Source organism: Panthera onca, chromosome B4, assembly GCF_046562875.1.
Source record: "Panthera onca isolate mPanOnc1 chromosome B4, mPanOnc1 haplotype 2, whole genome shotgun sequence".
Classification (NCBI taxonomy): domain Eukaryota; kingdom Metazoa; phylum Chordata; class Mammalia; order Carnivora; family Felidae; genus Panthera; species Panthera onca.
The window spans coordinates 119,854,509-119,875,881 of record NC_138345.1 but is presented as its reverse complement, the minus strand read 5'-3'; the positions used below and the strand labels follow the sequence as shown (position 1 = coordinate 119,875,881).

The 21,373-nt window shown below is 34.8% G+C and overlaps 2 protein-coding genes across 14 annotated transcripts in view; one reads left to right on the top strand and one right to left on the bottom strand.

The window, feature by feature from the left end:
- The window catches only part of ANKS1B (ankyrin repeat and sterile alpha motif domain containing 1B), a 1,079,287-nt gene that overhangs the window by 278,357 nt on the left and 779,557 nt on the right, over window positions 1–21,373 (top strand). For all 13 annotated transcript variants that reach the window (XM_060656669.3, XM_060656668.3, XM_060656666.3 and 10 more), the window contains exon 9: window positions 15,070–15,213. In XM_060656669.3, coding sequence (XP_060512652.3) covers window positions 15,070–15,213 — 144 coding nt within the window. The remainder of the gene's footprint in view (window positions 1–15,069; window positions 15,214–21,373) is intronic.
- GARIN6 (golgi associated RAB2 interactor family member 6) lies at window positions 18,841–21,354 on the bottom strand. Its single transcript, XM_060656690.3, has 2 exons — window positions 19,931–21,354; window positions 18,841–19,221 (listed from the first exon to the last, which is right to left on the bottom strand). The coding sequence occupies exons 1-2, from the start codon at window positions 20,543–20,545 to the stop codon at window positions 19,108–19,110; spliced, it is 729 nt and encodes a 242-aa protein (XP_060512673.3). The 5' UTR covers window positions 20,546–21,354; the 3' UTR covers window positions 18,841–19,107.

Genomic DNA, 21,373 nt, shown 5'->3' with positions numbered 1-21,373 from the left:
ATAGTAGTTAATAGCACATGTATCTCATCAGACATATTATGATTTTATTTCATTATGTTAATAAATATTTAGTAATTGTTAATGAAATCGCTTGCAAATAATAAGCATTTTAAAAACATCCTAATTGGGTGTGTTTAAAGAGTCTGTATCCGTTGTTCTTTTGATCACTTAATGTTTTCCTTTGTTCTCCATGCATTTTTTAACTTCCTAGCTTCCCCCACCCCCACAAGATTTTGTCTATTGTTGTTAAAAGAATATTTTGATCCTGCAGTTCAGTTTGCAAACACTAACATGTATAACATATATTGTGTTTTTTTAATAATTTTTTTTCATGTTTTATTTATTTTGAGAAAGAGAGAGAGAGAAAGTACGTCTGTGAGAGAGCAGGGGAGGGGCAAAGAGAGAGGGAGAGAGAGTCCCAAGCAGGCTCCACGCCGCCAGCCCAGAGCCTGATGTGGGGCTCAATCCCATGAACCATGAGATCATGACCTGAGCTGAAATAAAGATTCAGATGCTTAACCGACTGAGCCACCCAGGCGCCCCTAGCATCTATTGTATTTTTAAAACATTTAATATTTTCTTCTTACTTTCTGTGGCTTTCTATTTTTCATGGGCCCAAACTCATTGTATTAGTCTTTTATTTCCATTCTCCTGTGAGATGATAAAGTTAAGAAATTATATTCTCCTGCAGTTAAATGTATTTTCTCATTTTAAGAATAAATTGAAGGCCATTGCTTATTATGTAATTTCCTCCAACCAATAATGTGAATCGTGGTAGTTGCCCAATAGTATCAAGTTATTAGTCTAAACCATCTGTTACACATCTCTTAGCCGTGATGTGTCCTTAACCTACCCTTGGCTGTATTAATATTAACAGACTGTGAAAAATCCCTGATTTCTATTCCTATTTTATTTACTCTACTTTGATTTAGTGTCATTATGACCTAGAGTTAATCAGTTTTCTGCTCATCTAACAAACTTAATGTCTAATTTGTATTCATTTACTTTTCAATAATGTAAAATGTTTTATTTGTAAGTTTTGTTGCTTTATGATAGTTTAATTGATATACTTTCGATCACATTCTTTACTTTTCCAAAATTTTACTTTCATATTACTGAACAACTGCTTCCCCCCCAAAATGGATGAAAATATAGTATAATAAAGTGAACAGTATATATAACATAATTGTGAGGAATAGCAAGTAATATGCTATTACATATTGACAATGGTAAAATATTGCTATCTTATGTTTTGGTTGTGGGGTTATTAAAAGCCTTTTTGGACCTGTTTCCCTGATCAAACAAACCTTTTATCTTCTGTGTATATGTCCAATGCATATACACACACATACACATGAGCATATACATATTTATATACATGACAGCACATTAGCATTTCTATTTTATAATTGTTCAAAGAAGAAATTAAAAGTGAGAAAGGACCAGAATTGTTGAGTCAAAAGTGCATACACAGAATATGCTCAGAACTGTGCTAGTCATTTTTCAGGTTACACAAATAATAGGACATATTGGCTCTATAATCATAAGGATAAGATATACTTTATGTGACATCTAGCAGATAGTTCAAAACAATAGATTGACTTGTCAGGACCGTCTGCACTGTGGAATTCAGAAAAGAGAAATAGTTACTGTATCCTTCCTACCTAGCATAGGGGCTTTCTGGTTTATCATCATCATAGCATTAGTTGTAGAAAATTGTGCCTTGGCAAATGTTGAACTTGTTTTAAACTACTCATCCCTCAATAGAACTTCAATTTATTTTTTCTGTGTCATCATCTTACTATGCACTTCCTCATACCTAATTTGCCAAACAGAGTAAGCACTTGGCACTGCTGTGATCATGCAACCCCTCCACTTCACTCTTATTCCCCCTCTTCCCCTCTTGTCAGTTTTTTATCTCATGAGGTACTACTGCTGCTTAACTGCAAGCAGTTTTTTGAATTCTTTCTTCCACAAATGACTCCTTCTTTATGTTCTGCTAGTACTTTGTTTCTATATCTCTGTAAGGCTCATAATTTTGGCCTACTTTTACGTCTAGTTATTTATATACATATCTCTTTACACCTTGAGTTCTGAGTTGATGACATTTGCCTTTCTCTTTCCTCACCCTCAAGTTTAGTCTTATTGACAGTAGTTGTTGAACAACAGATAGCTTAACGATTTAAATGAATATATTTGAAATGGTAGATATAAGCAATGAAATTTGAATTGAATAAATAAGTAATCAATTAATAAAATTGATTGTATACTTATGTAATATAATTACATTTTATATACTTATATTAATTAAAATTTACCCACAAGAAAACCATCAGTGAACCATCAGCCTTGGATGGTTCAATGATGAAAAACCTTTTAGAAAATAAAGGATTAGCATTGTTCCCAAGTTATTATATGAAGTCAGCATTACTGCAATACTGAAGACAGGAAGAAAACTTTCTTCACAGGAAGAAAACTTTACAACAATATCACTCAGGAACACAGTACCAAAGATTCTTAACAAAACAGTAATAAATAAGTAATATATTGAAAAGATCATGACCAAATGAGGTATATACTAGAAAGGTAGAGTTATTTTAACAATCTAAAATCAATTGATGTGATTTATCATATTAATAGAATAAAGAAGAAAAATATATGATTATATAAACAGTGTAGAAAAAGCATCTATTCATGATACAGACTCTCAGTAAACCAGAGAATAGAAGGAGCTTCCTCAGCTTTATAAAGGGCCTCTACAAAAATGCTATAGTTAACATATTTCATAATGCTGAAAGACTGAATGCTTTTCTTTTTAATGAACAGCAGTCCAAAGTTTATTAGAGTATAAGATTAGAAAGTAAGAATAGTATGAAAGCTCTTTTTACAGAGAGCAGGCATTCAAAAGTGAATACCCCAAAAGACTGAACACTTTTAACTTAAGATTGGAGATAGGACAAAGATGTTTGCTCTTACCGTTTCTATTCAATATTGTACTGGACATTTTGGACAGTTTAATAAGGCAAAAGCAAGAAAAGCATACAGATTTTAAGGAAAGGTAACTCACAGATTTTGTGATTGTCTACTTAAAAAATTCTTTAAAAATATGCAAAAAACCAGTCAGAACTAAAATGTATCTTTAGCAGGATGCAAGGTCAATAAATAAATGAATTCTACTTTTAAATGAATAATTGATGTTGAAATTAATCTGATAATGGCATTGAAAATGTTTTCCAAAAATGTGAAATGCATGTTTATCCATATGGATTTTAAAAGGTGTGTACAAGAGTAGTACACTGAAGACTATAAAAACACTGTAGATGGAAATTAAAGAAGACCTAATTTATGTAGAAGTATATTGTATTCATAAACCAGAAGACTAAATACTGTTTAGATATCTCTTCTCCCCAACTTGTACTGTGGATTTAGTGCAATTCCGATTAAAACCCAAGCAGGACTTTTTTTTTTTTCCAGATATTGACAGGTGTATTGTAATTTTTTTTTTTTTTTTGCAAAGTCAGAGGTAATATAATAGTTAAAACAATTTTGAAAGAGCACAAATTTGGAGGATTCTGATTTCAGGCTTACTATAAAGGTATAATAAGTCAATGTGGTATTGGCATGAGGAGAGAATTACAGATCAGTAGAACAGAATAGAGAAATTGCAAAAATAGACCCACACATATATGGTCTATTGATTTTCAAAAAAGTTTTGGGGCACTTTAATGGGAAAGAATAATCTTTTCACCGGGGCTAGAACAACTTGGTCTATATTTTAAAAAATGAATCTCAAACTTTACTTCCTACTCTACATGAATATTAACTCAAGGTGGATCAAAGACCAAAATGTAAAAATATAAACGTTAAATTTACAAAAGAAAATATAGGCGAATATCTTTATGACTTTGGGGTAAGCAAAGATTTCTTAGATATTAAGTAAATAGCACAAAGGATATATAGCGAGAATATAGAATATTAAAAAAGCTTACAATTGTGGACTTTCACATGCAAAAAAATTAAGCTAGACACAGACCTTACACTCTTCACAAAGTTTAACTCAAAATGGATCATAGACCTAAACGTAAAACACATAACTATAAAATTCCTAGGTGAAAACATAGAAAATCTAGATGACCTTGGGTATGGTGATTACTTTTTAGATTTAACATTAAAGTAGGATCCATGAAAGAAATAATTGATCAGCTGGAGTTTCTTAAGTTTAAAAACATTTGCTCTTAATGAGAGGATAAGCCACAGACAAGGAACAAATATTTGTAAATCATGAATCTGATAAAGGACCATTATCAAAAACATATAAAGAACTCTTAAAGTTCAATGATAAGAAAACAAACAATAGACTAAAAATGGGCCAAAGACCTTCAAAGACAATGAAGATATATAGATGGCAACTAAGCATATGCAAAGATGCTGCACATGTCATCAGGGAAATGCAAAATAAAACCACAAATCAAATCACCTACTAGAATGGTCAAAATCCAGAAGACTGACAAGGCCAGATGCTAAGTGTGTTGATCAAGAGGAACTCGCATTGTTGGTGGGAATGTGAAATGGTACAACCACTTTGGAAGGCAGTTTTGTAATTTCTTACAACATGAAATATATTCTTATTATATGATCCAGCATTCTCATGCCTTAGTATTTACCCAAAGAGTTGAAAACTTATGTCCACACAAACCTGCACACAGACGTTTATAGCAGCTTTATTAATAATTTTACAAACTTGGAAGAAACCAAGATATTCTTTAGTAGGTGAATGGATAAACTGTGGTACATCAAGACGGTGGAACATTATTCAGCACTAAAAAGAAATGAGCTGTCAAACCATGAAAAGACAGAAAGTAACCTCAAATATGTGTTACTACATGAAAAAAGCCAACCTGAAAGGGCTACATACCTTATAATTCCAACTATATGACATTCTGGAAAGAGCAAAACTATGGAGACAGTAAAAAACAAAAACAGTGGTTGTAATAGAAGGATGAATAGGTGGAGCACAGAGGATCTTTAGGGCAATGAAAATACTTTGTATGATACCATAATGATGGATACATGTCATTATAAAAAATGTAATGTAAACTACAGGCTTGGGGGTGATTATGTTGTGTGAATGTAGGTTCATCAACGGTTACAAAGGTACCACTATGGTAGGAGATGTTGATAATGGCAGAAACTATGCATGTGTGAGGGTAGGGGGTATAGGAAATCTCTGTTCCTTTCTTAGTTTTGCTGTGAACCATAAACTGCTCTAAAAAAAAAGAACCTCTTAAAATTCAAAATAAGAAATCGAATTAACCCAATAAAAATAGGCAAAGAATTTGAAAGGATATTTCACCAAAAAATAAAATACAAACAAAAAACCAAAAAACTGTATGTATTGCTTCCAAGCACAGAAAAAGACACTTAACATATTAGTAATCACAGAAATGGAAACTAAAACATGTGGTAAGTGTTCCACCCCCATTTCAATGGCTAAAATTCAGTGTTGCTAATAATGTGGAGGCACTTGAACTCTCATATACACCTAATGGGAATGTAAAATGGTACAAACACTTTGGAAAACATTATGACAATTTCTTAAAAAGTTTAAGATATACCATGTGACCTGGCATTTTAGGTATTTACCCAGAGAGAAACAAAAGTTTATGTCCACACACAGACTTTTACATGAAAGTTCACACCAACTTTATACATAATGGCCCCAAACTGGAAACAACCTAAACATCTATCAACAGACAACTGATAGACCACGTCTATCAACAGACAAGTGTAATCAACTTTAACGTATCCATTAAATGGAAAACTATCCATTTAATGGAAAACTACTTTTCATTAAAAAGGAATAAACTATAGATACACGAAAAATAGAGATAAATCTCAAAAACGTTATGCTGAGTGAAAGAAGCCAGATATAAATTACATGCTTATGATCCCATTTTTGTGAAGTTTTAGAAAAGATGTGTCTAATTCAGTGACAGAAAAAAGCTTTCTGAGGCTTTACTCTTAGGGATAAAGTAAGTCTCTAAGGTATTTTGGAACCAAGTTTCCAGGACTTTGAGGGGCTAGCTATCTCTAGGGAAACACCATTTCTTACCATTTAATAAAATGTCAGTCATGAGACCCTTTGGATGTACATCAGGGCTCCATAGGCTTAGAGTATGATTGCTAGCATATATCTTGGGGCAGTTGAGATAAAGGAAGTAGATACACAGGATCCTTGAGGCTGGGATAATGTTAAGCTTAAGGTTCTCTTTTTCCCCCAGCAAAGTGTCATCCTTGAGGCAGCTGAGCTCCTAGAGAGGGGGTCACTCTGCCAGTTTCGAGGACTTGTCAGTGGGCTATAGGCAGTAAGGGAATTTAATTTTTCATTTGCCCACATTTAATTTCATTGCCCACATTACCATGGCAAGCAAACTCCTTACCTTTGTTCTTGGGTAGCCAGGAGTGTCCGAGGACTATCACACATATTCCACCTGGGGTGGGGGGGTGATGGGTATGTGCCAACCTGTATTTTGCCCTCAGCTTGCCCTAAGGTCCCTCGTCAGTATACATTTATTAAAAGTTGTCAAACTGTACATTTAAAATGAGTGCATACTATGGAATACTTTAATAAATTTGATTTTTAGAAGGAAACTCTGAGAATTAGTATTTGTTTCTATAAAATGATCTGTCCTGAAGAATAGTTTAAAAGTTATACATTTTGCTTTTTATGTTAAATCTTGCTGAAAAAACAGAGCGTGACTAAGTTTTCTAAAGTAACCTTAACTTATTTGAACTGTGCATAAACTTGTGCATAAACTTGACGTCAGTTTAGACTTCTCTCTAATTTTGCACTAATAAACAGTATCAATTATTAAGCAAGAGACAGATAAGTAAAGTTTCAAGAGATAATAAGAACATGCAAACTGATTGTATGAAAGTAAAATAGCAAACTAAGTGCATTCTTCTTTGAAGCTTTCCAGGTGGCTATGCAAAGGATGTCAACCCTGTAAGCCGGTAGCAGGTAGGGACAAAATTAGCTGGAACTGAGAGTTTTAGAAGAATTGCAATGTCTCAAAAAAGGTTAGAGTGGGAGAGAGCCAAAGCATAAGAGACTCTTAAAAACTGAGAACAAACAGAGGGTTGATGGGGGGTGGGAGGGAGGGGAGGGTGGGTGATGGGTATTGAGGGGGGCACCTTTTGGGATGAGCACTGGGTGTTGTTTGGAAACCAATTTGACAATAAATTTCATATATTGGAAAAAAATAAAAATAAAAAAAAAAAAAGAATTGCAATGTCTCATGTCCTATTAAAAAGAGAACAGCTCTCCTTAATCTATTCTTCAGTATTTCTTGCAACTGAAAATAGTTGCTTTAATAGTAAGTCCATACTTCAGTAAGTGTGAAATACTTTTGATACTGGCAAATCTCCAAGTTTAAAATACATTTATTGTACAGAAAAACATCATTGGTGTGTGGATACTAGGTGGACTCAGTGTGCTCGTTGGCATAAAGACTTGTTTTTCTTCTTCCTTTCTTTTCCTTGAAGATATAAATGCTATTTAGGATTCCCAGGTAACTCCATATAAATGTGAGAAAAATTTTGTTTTTCAGAGCACTTAAATATTACAGTTTTTGTGAATTTACACTAACCTGGAGTGACTGTGGTGCAAAGCTAGTGTAGGGTAACTCTGCAGAGTTATTTTCAGAAAATCAAACAGATGTTTAAGTGTTGATAAGCTAATGAGGATATTTCATTTGACACTAAGTTTTCTGGGCATTGCTATATATGAAATTGTAGCAGGTGGTCTCTTTCTCAAGACTGAATTTAAGATACGTGAGTTTGCTCCCTTTTGAGTAATATGATCATTGACCTGTATTTGTTCGATCATTGGCACTGTCATAGTTTTGGTGTAAATAAACCAGTTTAACACTTTGCAATTTTCTTTCCTCTCTCAATATTCCAGTAGGCCCTTAGATCCCCAATTTTTAAAATTCTATAAAAAAGAAAATATTTTTGATATATCTTTTTCTCTTGTCTTTCAAATTGACAAAAAATAATATTCCCTGTATAAGGTCACTTGTGTAATGGGATTAGTTGTGTAATTTGGAGATAAAATGTATGCTAGAGTTAAGCTGCTCTGCATAATAAAAGAGAGGAATTTGAAGAACTAATGGAATAAGCTTGTGGGAGGAAATAAACATCAAAGAAGCTGGGCACTTCTTAGTGGATGCGGTGAAAAGCACCCTCCTACTAGACCATCATTACAAGGAGAAAAATACTTGTTGGGAAGGAGAGGTTAAATTGTGCAATTTAAAGCCCATTCTCTTTCTCTGCTACAAAGTTTTTGGTAAAATATAAAATGCTTGCTAATGACTGGTATGAATGTGTTCTTTAATGAAATCAAATAGGTGCTGACTTCTACATTAGCTTGAATATAAGATGAACACAGTGAGAGCAAGTGAATTCAGGGGAGTCAAGATAAAGGACACTAAGATCTGGGCTATAGTTAAATTGGTGTAAATGTTCACATTAATAAAACATTTTTGAAGGCAAGCTGGCATTTATTTCCTTAACTCATTTATTCACTCAACACCTATGGAATGAAAAATTCTTCAATGTTCCAGGGACTTGTGCTAAGTGCAGTGCTTGTGGTAGCTAATCCGACAGACATCTCTGCAATCAGGCAGCTTGTAACTGAGTAGGGATAGGAGATACTGAATCAAAATCACACAAGTAACTGTAAAATTATGTTTGTAATAATTGTTATTTAAAAAAGCAGGATACTGTGAAAACATGTAAGAAAGGAAACTAATTTTGACCTACCAAAGCCTACCAAAGGAAGGGAATTAAGTTCACACCTCAAGCACAAATAAGATTAATCCTGACAAAGATGAGAAGAGAACATTCCCGCAATTTATTTATTAGGATTTGGTACAATAGCAAGTAACAGAAAATCCAAAATAACAAATGGCTTAAGAAGTTTATTTCATTCCCACTTACAAAGCTTAGAGCTAAACCAGTCCAAGGCTCGTAGTATTCACCAGCAAGAGGAATCCAGGATTCTTCTATTTTATTTTTCCATTGTGTATGTTCTCTAGTTGCAAGGATGCCTCATGGTTCAAGATGACTGCTCCAGCTTCAGCCATTTCGTTAGCATTCCCATCAGGAGAAAAAGCAAGTGGAGGAAGGAATACATGTATCATCACTCTACTAACACTTTTATACTGTAAGGTTCTGAGTTAATCACATGGCCACACCTAGCTGCAACAGGGGTTGGGAAATGTCTTTCTTCAAAGCAGACATACGCCCAACTAAAAGGGTTTTGTAATCATAGAAAAAGAAGCTAGATATTCTGTTACTAAAGACAAATAGGGGAGGAGAGAATGTGTTTCTGGGAGACAACAGTCTCTCCTAGAGAAATGGTATGTGAAGTTCAAGGTAGGAGGAAACTTGATACATTGCAGGAAAACAGACAGTGTAGTTTGTTTACATGTTATGAGCAAAGGGGAGGAAGAAGGTTGGTGGTAGGACAAAATTGGAGAGGCAAGTAAGGGCAAGTCATATCCAGCCTTTTGGATCATGAAGAATTTTGAATTTTACTATTGAATGTTTTTAAGGAAGATGGTAACACGATCTTGTTGTCATAATGAAAAACTTCCCTGGTCACTGTGTGGAGAGGAAGTTATAGAGGCAACATTGGCAGTATATACAAAGTTCAATGGGTGTGCTTTTTGGCATACAATTGCATATTTATGAATTTGTCCTAGCAAAATCATCAGGCAAGTACAAAATCTGAAAAGACATGCACTGAATGTTTACAGTGGGAATGAGTTTAGGAAAGCGTCATTTCCTCCTTTATAACTTTTAATTTGGAATGGTTTGTTTTACAATAAGTATGTATTGCTTTAAATTTTATTAAAAATCCATAAATCAGTTTTATTTTTTGAAAAACAAAGACAAACAGACTTGTTGATTCAGCTCCACAGTCATCCAGTTTGCTGGCTTCCATTCCAAATGGTCTTCCTTTGTTTTGATCTCCGTTTCTGATGGTTGCCTATGTCCTGGGGCCTGGCTTTCTGCCTGGTCCCTTTGCATTGACAGTTCAATGGGATGGTTTTCCTACTTTTTTTCATTTTGTATTTCTTGTAGGATGAGTCTTGTCTATTCCATCATCCCATTTCCCCACACACATACCGCTGTCCTATATTCTGGCTAAGTCGAGCCCCTAAGGTTCGACTCCAGGAACATTTGGACAGGACATGGATACCCTTGACCTTTCCCTCCCCCTCTCACCACCATGTTTATAAAGACATGCATTAGAGAATTGACTGATAAGGATTTAAAGGGTCTCTATGGGATCATAACTGGCCCTTAATCCTATACTTTAACTGCATAGATTTATAGAAGTTTAGAGTTAAAAAATAATTTAAAGGCCATCAATTATAAACTGTCACATGACAAATTTCTTTGTGGATATTCTGAACATCTTGAATTGAATATCTCTTGTACCTTTGAAGAGCTCTACTAATTAGGAGCTTGGTTCCATGGTGTGGAAGAAAGATTATAACACCTAGAGTCAAAGGACTTGGATTATAATCTAGCCTCATTTGTAGGATGATCTTGCAAATTGAATAACGTTGCAAGAGCATCAGCTTCTTCACTTGTAAAATAGGGATAGTCCCCACCCTACTTTATTGGACTATTCTATATCTGAAATCATTTTTTAAACTATAAAGCATCATTACAGATATTTAGTACATTATTATGCTTATGCCACAATGAAAAAATATGATATATATGTCTATAAATACATAACCTCACCAAGAAATCACATTTCTTTAATGTTAGACTGATATAATTGTTCCAGAAGTATTTTTCTTTGATTGAGTTCAAATTTGTCTTCCCATGGTATTTATGTATTGTGAGTTTGGTCCTTTGTGACAATGTAGAACTGGTCCAATCTTTCATTGACATAATTACTGTGTATTAAACAGGAAAGATAATAGGCTCAAACCATGACAATTTAGGTCTATATTTCATGGAAGAATTTCTGGAACTTTAGGAACACAGTTGGATCTCCAATAAAAATATTCAAAGGTATTTGAAATAAAGGAAGCTCCCAAGTTTAAGTGTGTTTATGGTTTTTTTCATAAATAATTGAAGATTATATTTAGCTTGATAAAAATCTTTTCCAGGCATATTAAATTGTAAAGCAGCAAGAGGAAAATTGTTTTACACAGTTAATTTATATACTGTCTTTAGGGGGCAGTACTAAACCACTGATAAATTTTGTTATTTCTGCTAATGCTGCTGGTAATGGTTAATATAAAATAAAACCAAAGTAACTATAATGAGATTTGTGATGCAATTACATATACCCCTTAATATTAGTAAAATTTTCTAGGTAGTTAAATGAAAATGATAGTTTGAAATTCACTGATAATTCATTCAATAAATATTAAATTCTATTATGCATACCCATTGTAAGAGATACAAATGTAAGACAATGTTTGCTTTCAAATAACTTACAATTAACTAGGATAAATAAGCTGGGGTTTGTGTGTGTGTGTGCGTGTGTGTATCTCAGGATAAAGATAATAATAAAAATAGCAATATGTATTTATTATTTTTTATTTGCTAATCACTGTCATGCAATTAATTTTATCCTCATACAACCCTATCAAGGAGGAATTACTATTTTTCCTACTTTTCAGATAAGGGAACTAAGATGAATAAGATTATATGATTTGCTTGAAGTCACACAGCTTGGAAATGGCAGAGACAGGATTTAAATATGTATCTATCTGACTTCATAGACGCTTGTTTTTGCCACTATGCCATCTATCATCTCAATGTATATGTGAAATATCATAATACTCAAACACAAAGGGCTATAGACATTTACAAAAGAACCACATCATTTCTCTTTGTGGGAAATCTGGAAAGAAGTGAAATCTGAACTGTATTTAGAGGGATCAGTGTGATTATAGGAAGATAATAGCTAAAATCATAGTTAATATTTGTTAAAACTTTATTATGTTTCAAGCACTTCATGTTCATTACCTCATTTAATTATCAGGAAAAAAATCTGAGAGGAGTCCTGCCATATTATTTTCCATTGTGCAGATAAGGCAAGTGGGGCTGACAGTGGTCATATCTGATGAAAATCACCATAATAAGTAGGCTAATAAGTAGGCAAGTCAAAAATTCAGAACTAATTTTAGAGCCTATATTTTTAACCAGTACAATATGCTTCCTGGAGACATAAGATGGAAGGCATGAATAAATGTATTGAGCATGATTAAGGAAGGATAAGCAGTTCCACTTGGTTGGGGTCTGGGTGAGTACAGTAGAGTAAGTAAAAGTGTTGAAAAATAGTTTGACCCTATAACCTTGAGGAATTTGGATATTGTTTACTGCACAGTGGGAAATAATTGGAGATGTATGAGTAGGGAAGAGACAAAAAGAGAATTTTTCTCTGGGGTAGAGGAAGTTCTCAGTAAGATTAGATCAAATAATTATAGCACCATTAACAAAAATAGAAAAGAACTGATTAATCTGTGAAATGATAATAATTCTTGCCATGTATGTAATGATTTATAGTGCCATGCCATGTCAACATTGATGGCCAAACAAACCAACAACTGATCATGAGTTGGTGAATGAGATGCCTATTGGTTATTTTATTCTGGTTTGTACACAACATTGATCAGACATGATCAGACATTGATCTTGCTAGAATAAAGTTTTAGATGCCCCAGGATTTTCTCACCAGGGTATCTGTAGGATGAAAAATCCCTGTGATAATCATCTTTTATTACTGATTTGAGAAATGTATTTTTATGAAAGTATGGGCTACTATGTATCAAATTACAGAAAGTTTGGTTGTCACAGATAGCAAATTGCTTTCAGGCATATCCTTATGTAGCAGAAATATACTAACAAATATACTTTTGAAATTTAAACTGCAGTTGCATCAGCTCAGTTATTCACTATGTTGCTTTTTACAGCAACATTGTGCTGAATGAGAAGCCACGTAACATAGTGGTCAAGGGGGGTGGGGGGGTCAGCTCTAGAGTCAGGTAGTCTGGATTAGAATCCTATTCTGCCACTAACAGTTCTGTGATCTTGGTTTTACTTGACCTCTCTGTGCCTTAGTTTGTGTGAATAATATGATCTTATAATGTCACATAGTAAATGTTCAATAGATTATAGCTGTTATTATTATTGTTACCTTATAAACTGTAACTGCTTAAGGGGCTTTTTAAGTTTATGATTTCTCAGTTACTGAAAATTGATGAGGGGAAATTTAAGATGTGAATGTAGAAAAACAAAATCTTATATTTTAAAGTCATATATTTTATTGCTTAAAGGAACAACTTTTTGAGGGGCAAGTGGGCCATTTATAATTTAATATATACAGTATCTTGACTAACTTCAATAATCATGATATATCAGTGTTGTATCCAACTTTCTGAAGACTTTTACCTTTTTTTTTCTTTAATTCAGTTTGCTGAGCATTCACCAGGCTCTTTGAATATGGAATTTTCATCAGTTCTGGCAAAATTCCTTGCATTGTTTCTTTGATAATTTCCTCCCATTATCTACATGGACCTTTTAGTTTGATCCTGTAGTTTTCTCAACTTTTATTTTCTCCTCATGTTTTGTTCTATCTTCTAGGGAGTTTCTGCAGCCTTATTTTCCATCTCTTCTATTGGGTTTTATGTGTTTATTAGTTTTGTAGCATTGTTCTTATTTGATGGATGCAAAGATCTTCTATTTCTTTGTGAATACTATTTTTTAATTTTTTCTGTATATTTATTTTGGTCTCTATTAAAGGCTTCCTTCAAATGTGTGATGGTGCTTGGATTCTTGTTCATATTTACCTAAAAAATTAGAAACTGTTTATATGAGTGTAGTTTTTTTGAGAGATGGGCTTCATAGTAGGATTTAAGGCATAGACCCCTATCATTTTACTAGGTACCTATAGATCTTTTTTTCTTGGGAGGTCAATTTCTACAGAGGGGGGTACATTCTCATCTCCTACCTACTTGGGGGATATAAACCTAGCTGCCATGTTCTTTAAGGCAAATGTAGGCAGACCCTGGGGTAGGTTGGGAGTCTACAGCTACTAGATATTCAGTTAATTTATTTGTTTTTACAGACACCCCTCTGTTCACTGTGCATGGATTGTTAGAATTCATAATCCGTTGCTTCAATCTCACCAGAAAATAAACCTCCAATTTCTTGTTAGTGGTGAAGGTTTAGTTTCTTGGCCGTTTTAGAAGATGGGTCTAAGCGTCTCTTTCAAATATAGAATTCTTAAGCCCTTTTAATGGTGTCAAGTCATACCTAGACATGCTACTTATTCCTCCTCGCCAACATTTTGTTTTCAGTTTTCTCAAGTTTGCTAAATCAGGTAATACCTACCCATTTCTTTATCATTCTCTTAAAATTTTCTTGTTATTGCTCTTCTAATCTTTTTCCTGTTGTCCTTGTTCTTATGCTTTAGACCATTTTTTACAAGCCCTTTTCTGTCATTTTAATGGGATTTGGGAAATAGCAAAAGTAAATATGCAGGTTCAACATGGAAATCCCACTATTAATTTAAAAAATATTACCCTTATTACACGTATAATATAAAATTTTATGAAGTTCATTTTTTTGAAAAGAAGACATTGTGAAAAAATGGGCTTTTTAGCAATTCCTGTTTCAGTAATGTATCTTCCTGCTACTCATCTGATTGCATTTAGAAATCATAAGATTTTTCTCATTTGTTGCTATTGAGATATTTTCTTGGGTCATTTTCATGTCCTGTTCTTCATTATGAACCTTTTGTATCCTATCCTTTTTCATCCGTTTTTTTTCACTTTCAATTTTTTTAAACATTCAGGTTGAATTATGCATGGTTTTTGCTTAGTCACATGGCATAGCCACGTAACTATGGTGAATATTAAACTGATTTTGCTTGCTAACATACACTATAAGAAATTAATGTAATTTAATTGATATTAAGATATCTAAATAACATTGATATAATATATTGGTATAATATACATTTAATTTCAGAGGACTTCATCTACAATAAATCTGTCACCAGGAGAAGTGGAAGAAGATGATGATGATGAAAACACTTGTGGGCCCTCAGGACTCTGGGAAGCATTAACTCCTTGTAATGGATGTAGGAACCTTGGCTTCCCAATTCTTGCACAGGTAACAGTTTGCTTTTCTTAAGATATAATAAAACACCAAAATAGTTTATGTTTTTAGGGAAATCTTTTCTCTCTTCCTGGAAATCCAATTACTATCTTATTCACCCTGTAATTTTTCTTCGTTTAAAGGTCAGTAAGATGTTTATCTAACTTGCTGTACATGTATGCATATGCAAATACATATTTTACATCATTTTATGTGGTGGTTTTATTTTGATCATGATGCTACTTCCAGAAAAATTGAGTTGTTTATGAGGGTTTTCATATTTATGATCTAGAAATAGCTCATTTTAAGGAATGCTATTTTCAAATTATAAGTTTTATTAAAATAATAAAAATTATTTACAAGGAAACATATTGGGGCTCTTTAAAAGCATTGTCAGTGGTTTTTAATTTTTTAGCACAATGAAACATTGTAGAATAATGTTTACCACTGAAGATTATGTAGTACAATCCAAAATGATACCAGAACACTAAAAACATTGACTATAACTTTGAAATCATCTCATGATTCATTAAGTCAATTTTATTCTATTGTATCACCTTCAAATTCCTATTTATGTTTTGTACCACAAGTCTTTGGAGGAATTTGAGAATTAAGTAAAATTAACCAGAGTTAGGAAATTTAAAGCCACAATGAAAATACGAAAAAACACTTAATACAAAAGACAGTGTAATGGTAAAGGTATGTATGTGTAACTACTTAGTGCATAGGTGGAAAAACAGTCTAGGACATAGGACAGAAAATAATTCACAGTAATTGTCCAAGATAGTGTTAAATTTCAAAAATACTATATTCTATTTTGCAATAAGTAGAAGCAATTGTGTCCAAGAAAAAAATCATATTTTTCATGTCTTATGTCACAAATTGGTCATAGCCACTCAAGTCCCATATGAATTTATTATGGAGATAATCAAATCAGCATATAGTACTTACAGAATCTCTTCATCTTAACACGAACTATTTATAGGACTTTAAGACAGTATCCTAATCCAATCTGAATCAGAATTGTTATCAATATATACTGGACTATGAGTTCCATAATGGTAGAGACTATGTATTGCTTAATATCTGTTTCTAAGGCCATAGTCCCTGACATATTGTCAGTATTAATAATTAGTAAAACAATGAACAATGTGCATGTTCAATGCTTTCATTTCCTCACTTAAAGATCATATCTATAAAGATATAGGAGAAAGAACAGCAAGAAACATTGGTTTTATTTTATTAATATAACCTTATCTGCTTAACGTTTACCAGTAAATTGAATGCCTTTATCTCTTTTTTTTTCTGTTTCATAAAATAAAGTATTAGGGCTCTAAGCCATCAATAATATATGACTAGAATTTCCTTCTCTACCACCTTCCTAAACATTTATTTTTTTCATTTTATTAGGCTTGGTAGTAGGGTTGGTAGTAACTTGATTTTGGTTTACAATTTTTTTATTACTGGATACTTTTATTTGGCCATTTTCCTGTGAAGACTGGCAAATAATATTTAGTAGTTACATTTACTACACAATGGTTTCCCAGGCTGTGGCTTTTCCCCCCTTACATTGTGTGTGTGAGTGTATTCTGTGTACTTTTTCAAACTATCAAGTTCATTAAACTTCTTAGTCTTATTTTTTTTGTTTAATTCACCTTATCTGGATATAACTCTCATTCCTCTCATTATATCGCATCGTGTTTGGCTTGGGTGTTCTTCTGAAATCTCTTATTTCTGTTGTCCTATTTTTAAAACCACATGACTCAGTTTTGATATTTTTACATATAATGCATGGCAGGAGAAATCTTGATTGCATTATTTAGCTGACATGATTGTCTGCTGTTAAAAATTTATATTTTATAAAAGTATCCTTATTGGTATTTTGTTACTGCATCACATCTATAAATTTACTTGAAATGTAGTATCTTTTTTTTTACTGTATTTAATATAATGAATCAAAAGTAGAATTCTTTTACTAATATTCTCTTCTGGGCTTCTAATGTTTTCACTTTGTTGGTGGACTCTCCTTTAACATATGTTATGTATTTACAATAAAATTTAATACATTTCTCATGACATTGGAGACACATCAAATGTAAATTTACCCTACAACTTGCAATAGCTTTGAACTCAGGATTTTCCAGGCCAGCTTCAAAATTAAAAATCTTCATAAATTTCATGAATAACAGGATTTTATTTTGAAGCTGTTTTTTTTCAGACCTGAAATATTGTGTGTGTGTGGGGGGGGGTCATTAAAATCATTTAAATATTTAAATATTTGTGATTTTATTAAATAATAAATGATTTAAAAATCATTTAAATTATTTAAATATAGTGAGGGGTCATCAAAAAATGAGGCCTCATATGCACAGTGCTTGGCTTAATGATTTTTAAGGCCTCATGGAAAACCATTACCTTACAGTTTGGTGTAGGAGCCTTTGGGATCAGTGGAATTAGTATGCTGCTATGCAAATTTCCATATACCCAGACTTTTGGATTCGAATAATATATATTTATTTCACATTTATAACCCTTAATTTAATTGGATCCAGCACATATGTGTCAAATATCTTCTTCATTCAAAGCATGGTGCTAAGCTTCAGAAACATGAGGATTATGGAAATACAGACTTAATTAAAACTATGTGATGTATTACTTTTAGAGTCTTAAATAGATTTTTTACTTGCAAAAATTAGAACATTGGATGATCCTGTAGATCTTACACTTCTAAGATTATCTAATCTCCAGTTTTTGTCTAGATTTTAAATTGAGCTTTTATTCAGCTCATTTTTCTGTTTTTCTAGTTTTAATACGGCATTTTATCCTTCCATTGTGACTAGATGTTATTTAGAATTCTAAGTTTTAGAATTTAAAAGGAATTGCTTCTTGTAAAAATGTCAAGAAATTTAGAATTTTAAGTAACATCAAGGAATTAAAATAAAGACTTATAGAATATATTGGGTACTTTAGTATAATTTCAAAGCAGTTAAATAATATTTAAGTTGGGCAAAGAACAAGAATAAAGAGACTGAGGAAATGAAGTTCTTTCTGTAAAGTATAATTAGTTTTCAACATGCCTTACAATAATATCATCATCATCATCATCATCATCATCATCATCATCATCACTATCATTTGCTTTTGTTCCTGGTTATGTATTTAGTAAATTTTAGACTTTTTTTGGTGAATACATATTGATGATAAATGGAGGAGGGTCTCTGAGAGTAATCTTAAACATTTTATTCTGTCATCTGCATGTAATCACAAATATCAAGTTAAGAGGAAGTTAAAGATAGTTCAGAGCCTGATAATAAATTGCCATTTGTTTTTATTACTACCTTTCCCTATTAACAGAGCATATGTCATTAGAGCATAGAATCTGAGTTGAATTGTGTTAGGGTGGGTGATATTTCTTTCCTCCACAGTCTTGGATGAGGTGTCCATCTCTGCACCACGTGCAGTATAGGACTTTGAGGCTATTTCCGAAAGAGTCAATCCTGCTGAGTGGAGGTCTCTGACTTCCATCCTGTTCACTCATGTAGCCTTCACTCTGCAAGATTGTAATAAAGGGTCCCAATACTGAGCTGTTAGCTGCCTTTGCAATGGGCTTGCCAGTAGTTTCTGTTCTTGGAATCACCATATTTATTCTGCCCTCTGGGAAGAGGCCAGTATCTCCTACTGATGTGCTGAAAGTACCCTCTCAAGACAAGAAAGGCTTGCAGCCCTTGCTAACAATAGTATTAAGACATGTTGAATGCACCCATTGTGGCTATTCTAGCTGTGCTTCCTCCTGGATCTGTAAAGGCTGCTCCTGTCGCCATCCCTGCCCTTTTATCAAATGCTATAGGCTTTGTGACTGCAGAAGTATGTGAACTCTTGAATGCAGTATGTGTGGGAGGCTTGATGAATTCATTCCTCCCCAGCATAACCATGATAGGTGGTCTCAAACACTGTAGGGTTCATGTGAAGACTCTTGATGCCAACTTGATCTTGATCCTTTCCATAGACATGAATGACATTTGCCTGTGGGGGAAGACAAGTGAAATAAAGAAAGTGAGGGCAGAAAGGTCTGTTTCTTTTATTCCTCTAGCTAAACAACAAGGGCTTATGATAAGAATTTTGAGGTCTCAATCCAATCTCCCATTTGTTGCAGGAATTCCCCTCTTTAGTATCTCTACAATGACCATGATGATCATTCCAGTTTTGCTCATACAATTCCAGTGCCAGTGAGAGCACTGTTATAATTCACCAGTGAATATCCTCATAGACTACTTTTTATACCCTTATGTTAGTATTTCTGCTGGCCAAGTGGTATGCACTTTAATATTCTGATAGCTACTAAACATGCACACAAACACATCCCTCTGCCACTGATGTATGCAAAATCAGTACATGGCGGTAGAGGCATTACATCCCACAACATATCAGCCTACCTGGATGTAGCAGTGTATGTTCAAGAATAGATGGTCAGGATGCCACACATGGCGACACAGTATTGGATATGAAATTAAGAGTTAAGGAAGCTAAGGAAGCTCTGACATACAGCCTTGGGGAACACTCTGGAGCACTCCCCAATGTGACATGGCCTACAAATGGAGGCTCTTGTGGCCCTGAACCATCTACATGCAATGCATTTTCTAGGTAAGCCTCAGTACCAATGGCTCTGCAGGACTTTCAGCTCTTCTCCTTCAGCACTCTGCCCCCATCTTTTAGAGTCTTTGCGCAGACTTACCCCTGGGCTCTTGTTCTTCTCTTCAAACCCAGTTATGTCCAGTGTGTTCCCAACTGGGATGGCCTGGGAACCACTGTAAGCCTCTACTGGTGGTCTCAGAATGTAAACGAGGTTTTCCCAGTGGACAAAAAGATCTCTTGTGTTGGAAGGGGGACACAGCTGAAGGTAAAAAGAGCGGCCAGTGGCAAGCTTCAGGTGGAGCTGTTGCTTTTTACCATTATGGATGGATATCGTTACAAACTTCAAGGGAAGCAGCCTGGTTAGCTCTAAGATCTGTGTAGGCTTGTAACGTGTTTCCGGGGTGGCAGGGCCATATCTGTTATAGTCATCACACATAGCAGCTGGTCGGGCCAGCAGCATGACATCAGGTAGTGTGAGGTGGGGGCTGGTGCGAACGATGCCCACAGTTACCATTCGGGCACGGTTGTGCACATCAATCACTTCTCCTTTTTTGCTGACCTGTATAAAGTCACTCTCAAACATTGGTGCATACTTGAATATACTATACTCTCCCTTGTACAGTTGTTGCTGCAGTTTCCCCATGGAGGTATTAAACATACCCATCGCAGGGCTGCTTTGGGCTGTGTAATGTGGTAACTTAAATTGGCTGTTCATGGCTATTTTTTGCCACGACAGCTCCTAGGGGTCCTCCACACCTTACCACACTTTGCAGGGTGTCCTCTTTCCCTGATTTCTCTAGCAAGTGGGCTAGCAGTGGTCTTCTGCAGGCTTTTTTGTCTCTGAGCAACTGAGGACAGGGTGGGGGTGCTAATTACCAATTGCTCAGTGCTAGAGACTATTGTATCTGCACCATACTGCGCTCTGCCTAGAGAATGGAGATGTTGGGGTGCACAGATGCCAGGGCCCCAGTAGATGTTACCATATGCGGATGTTGAGGAGTAGAGGTCAGGGCTCCAATAGATGTCAAGGTGCACAGATGTTGGGACCCCAGTCGATGTCAGGGTGCACAGATGTGGAGGCCCACAGAGGTTAGGCCCCAGTAGATGCTACAGTGTGCAGATGTGGAGAAGCAAGAGATCCAGGCCCCAGTAGATGTCAGGGTTTGCAGATGCCGAGGCACGTAGATGTTGGGGTTCCAGTAGATGTCAGAGTGCACAGATGTTGAGGCATGCAGATGTTGGTATTCACTTGGAGTGGGGAGGGGCCTCCTCTTGAGCCTGACACACTGGTTCACAATAACCTTTGCTCTTTTGGATTCCACAACTCACCGCCAATTGTATTCGTACTGCTCCTCTCCTCCCAAACCTAAGCCTCCACCTAGGCCTAAACCACCCTGAAGGACCCCTTATGTCCTCTCCTGCCCATTGTGACCTGTGCTTACCCCACACTCCTTTGTCTCTGTCGCCCAACAGCCCCTCCCTCAGAGAAAGGACACTGTCCTCTCCACCTCACCCCACCTGTGCTCAGTACCCCACCCTGCTT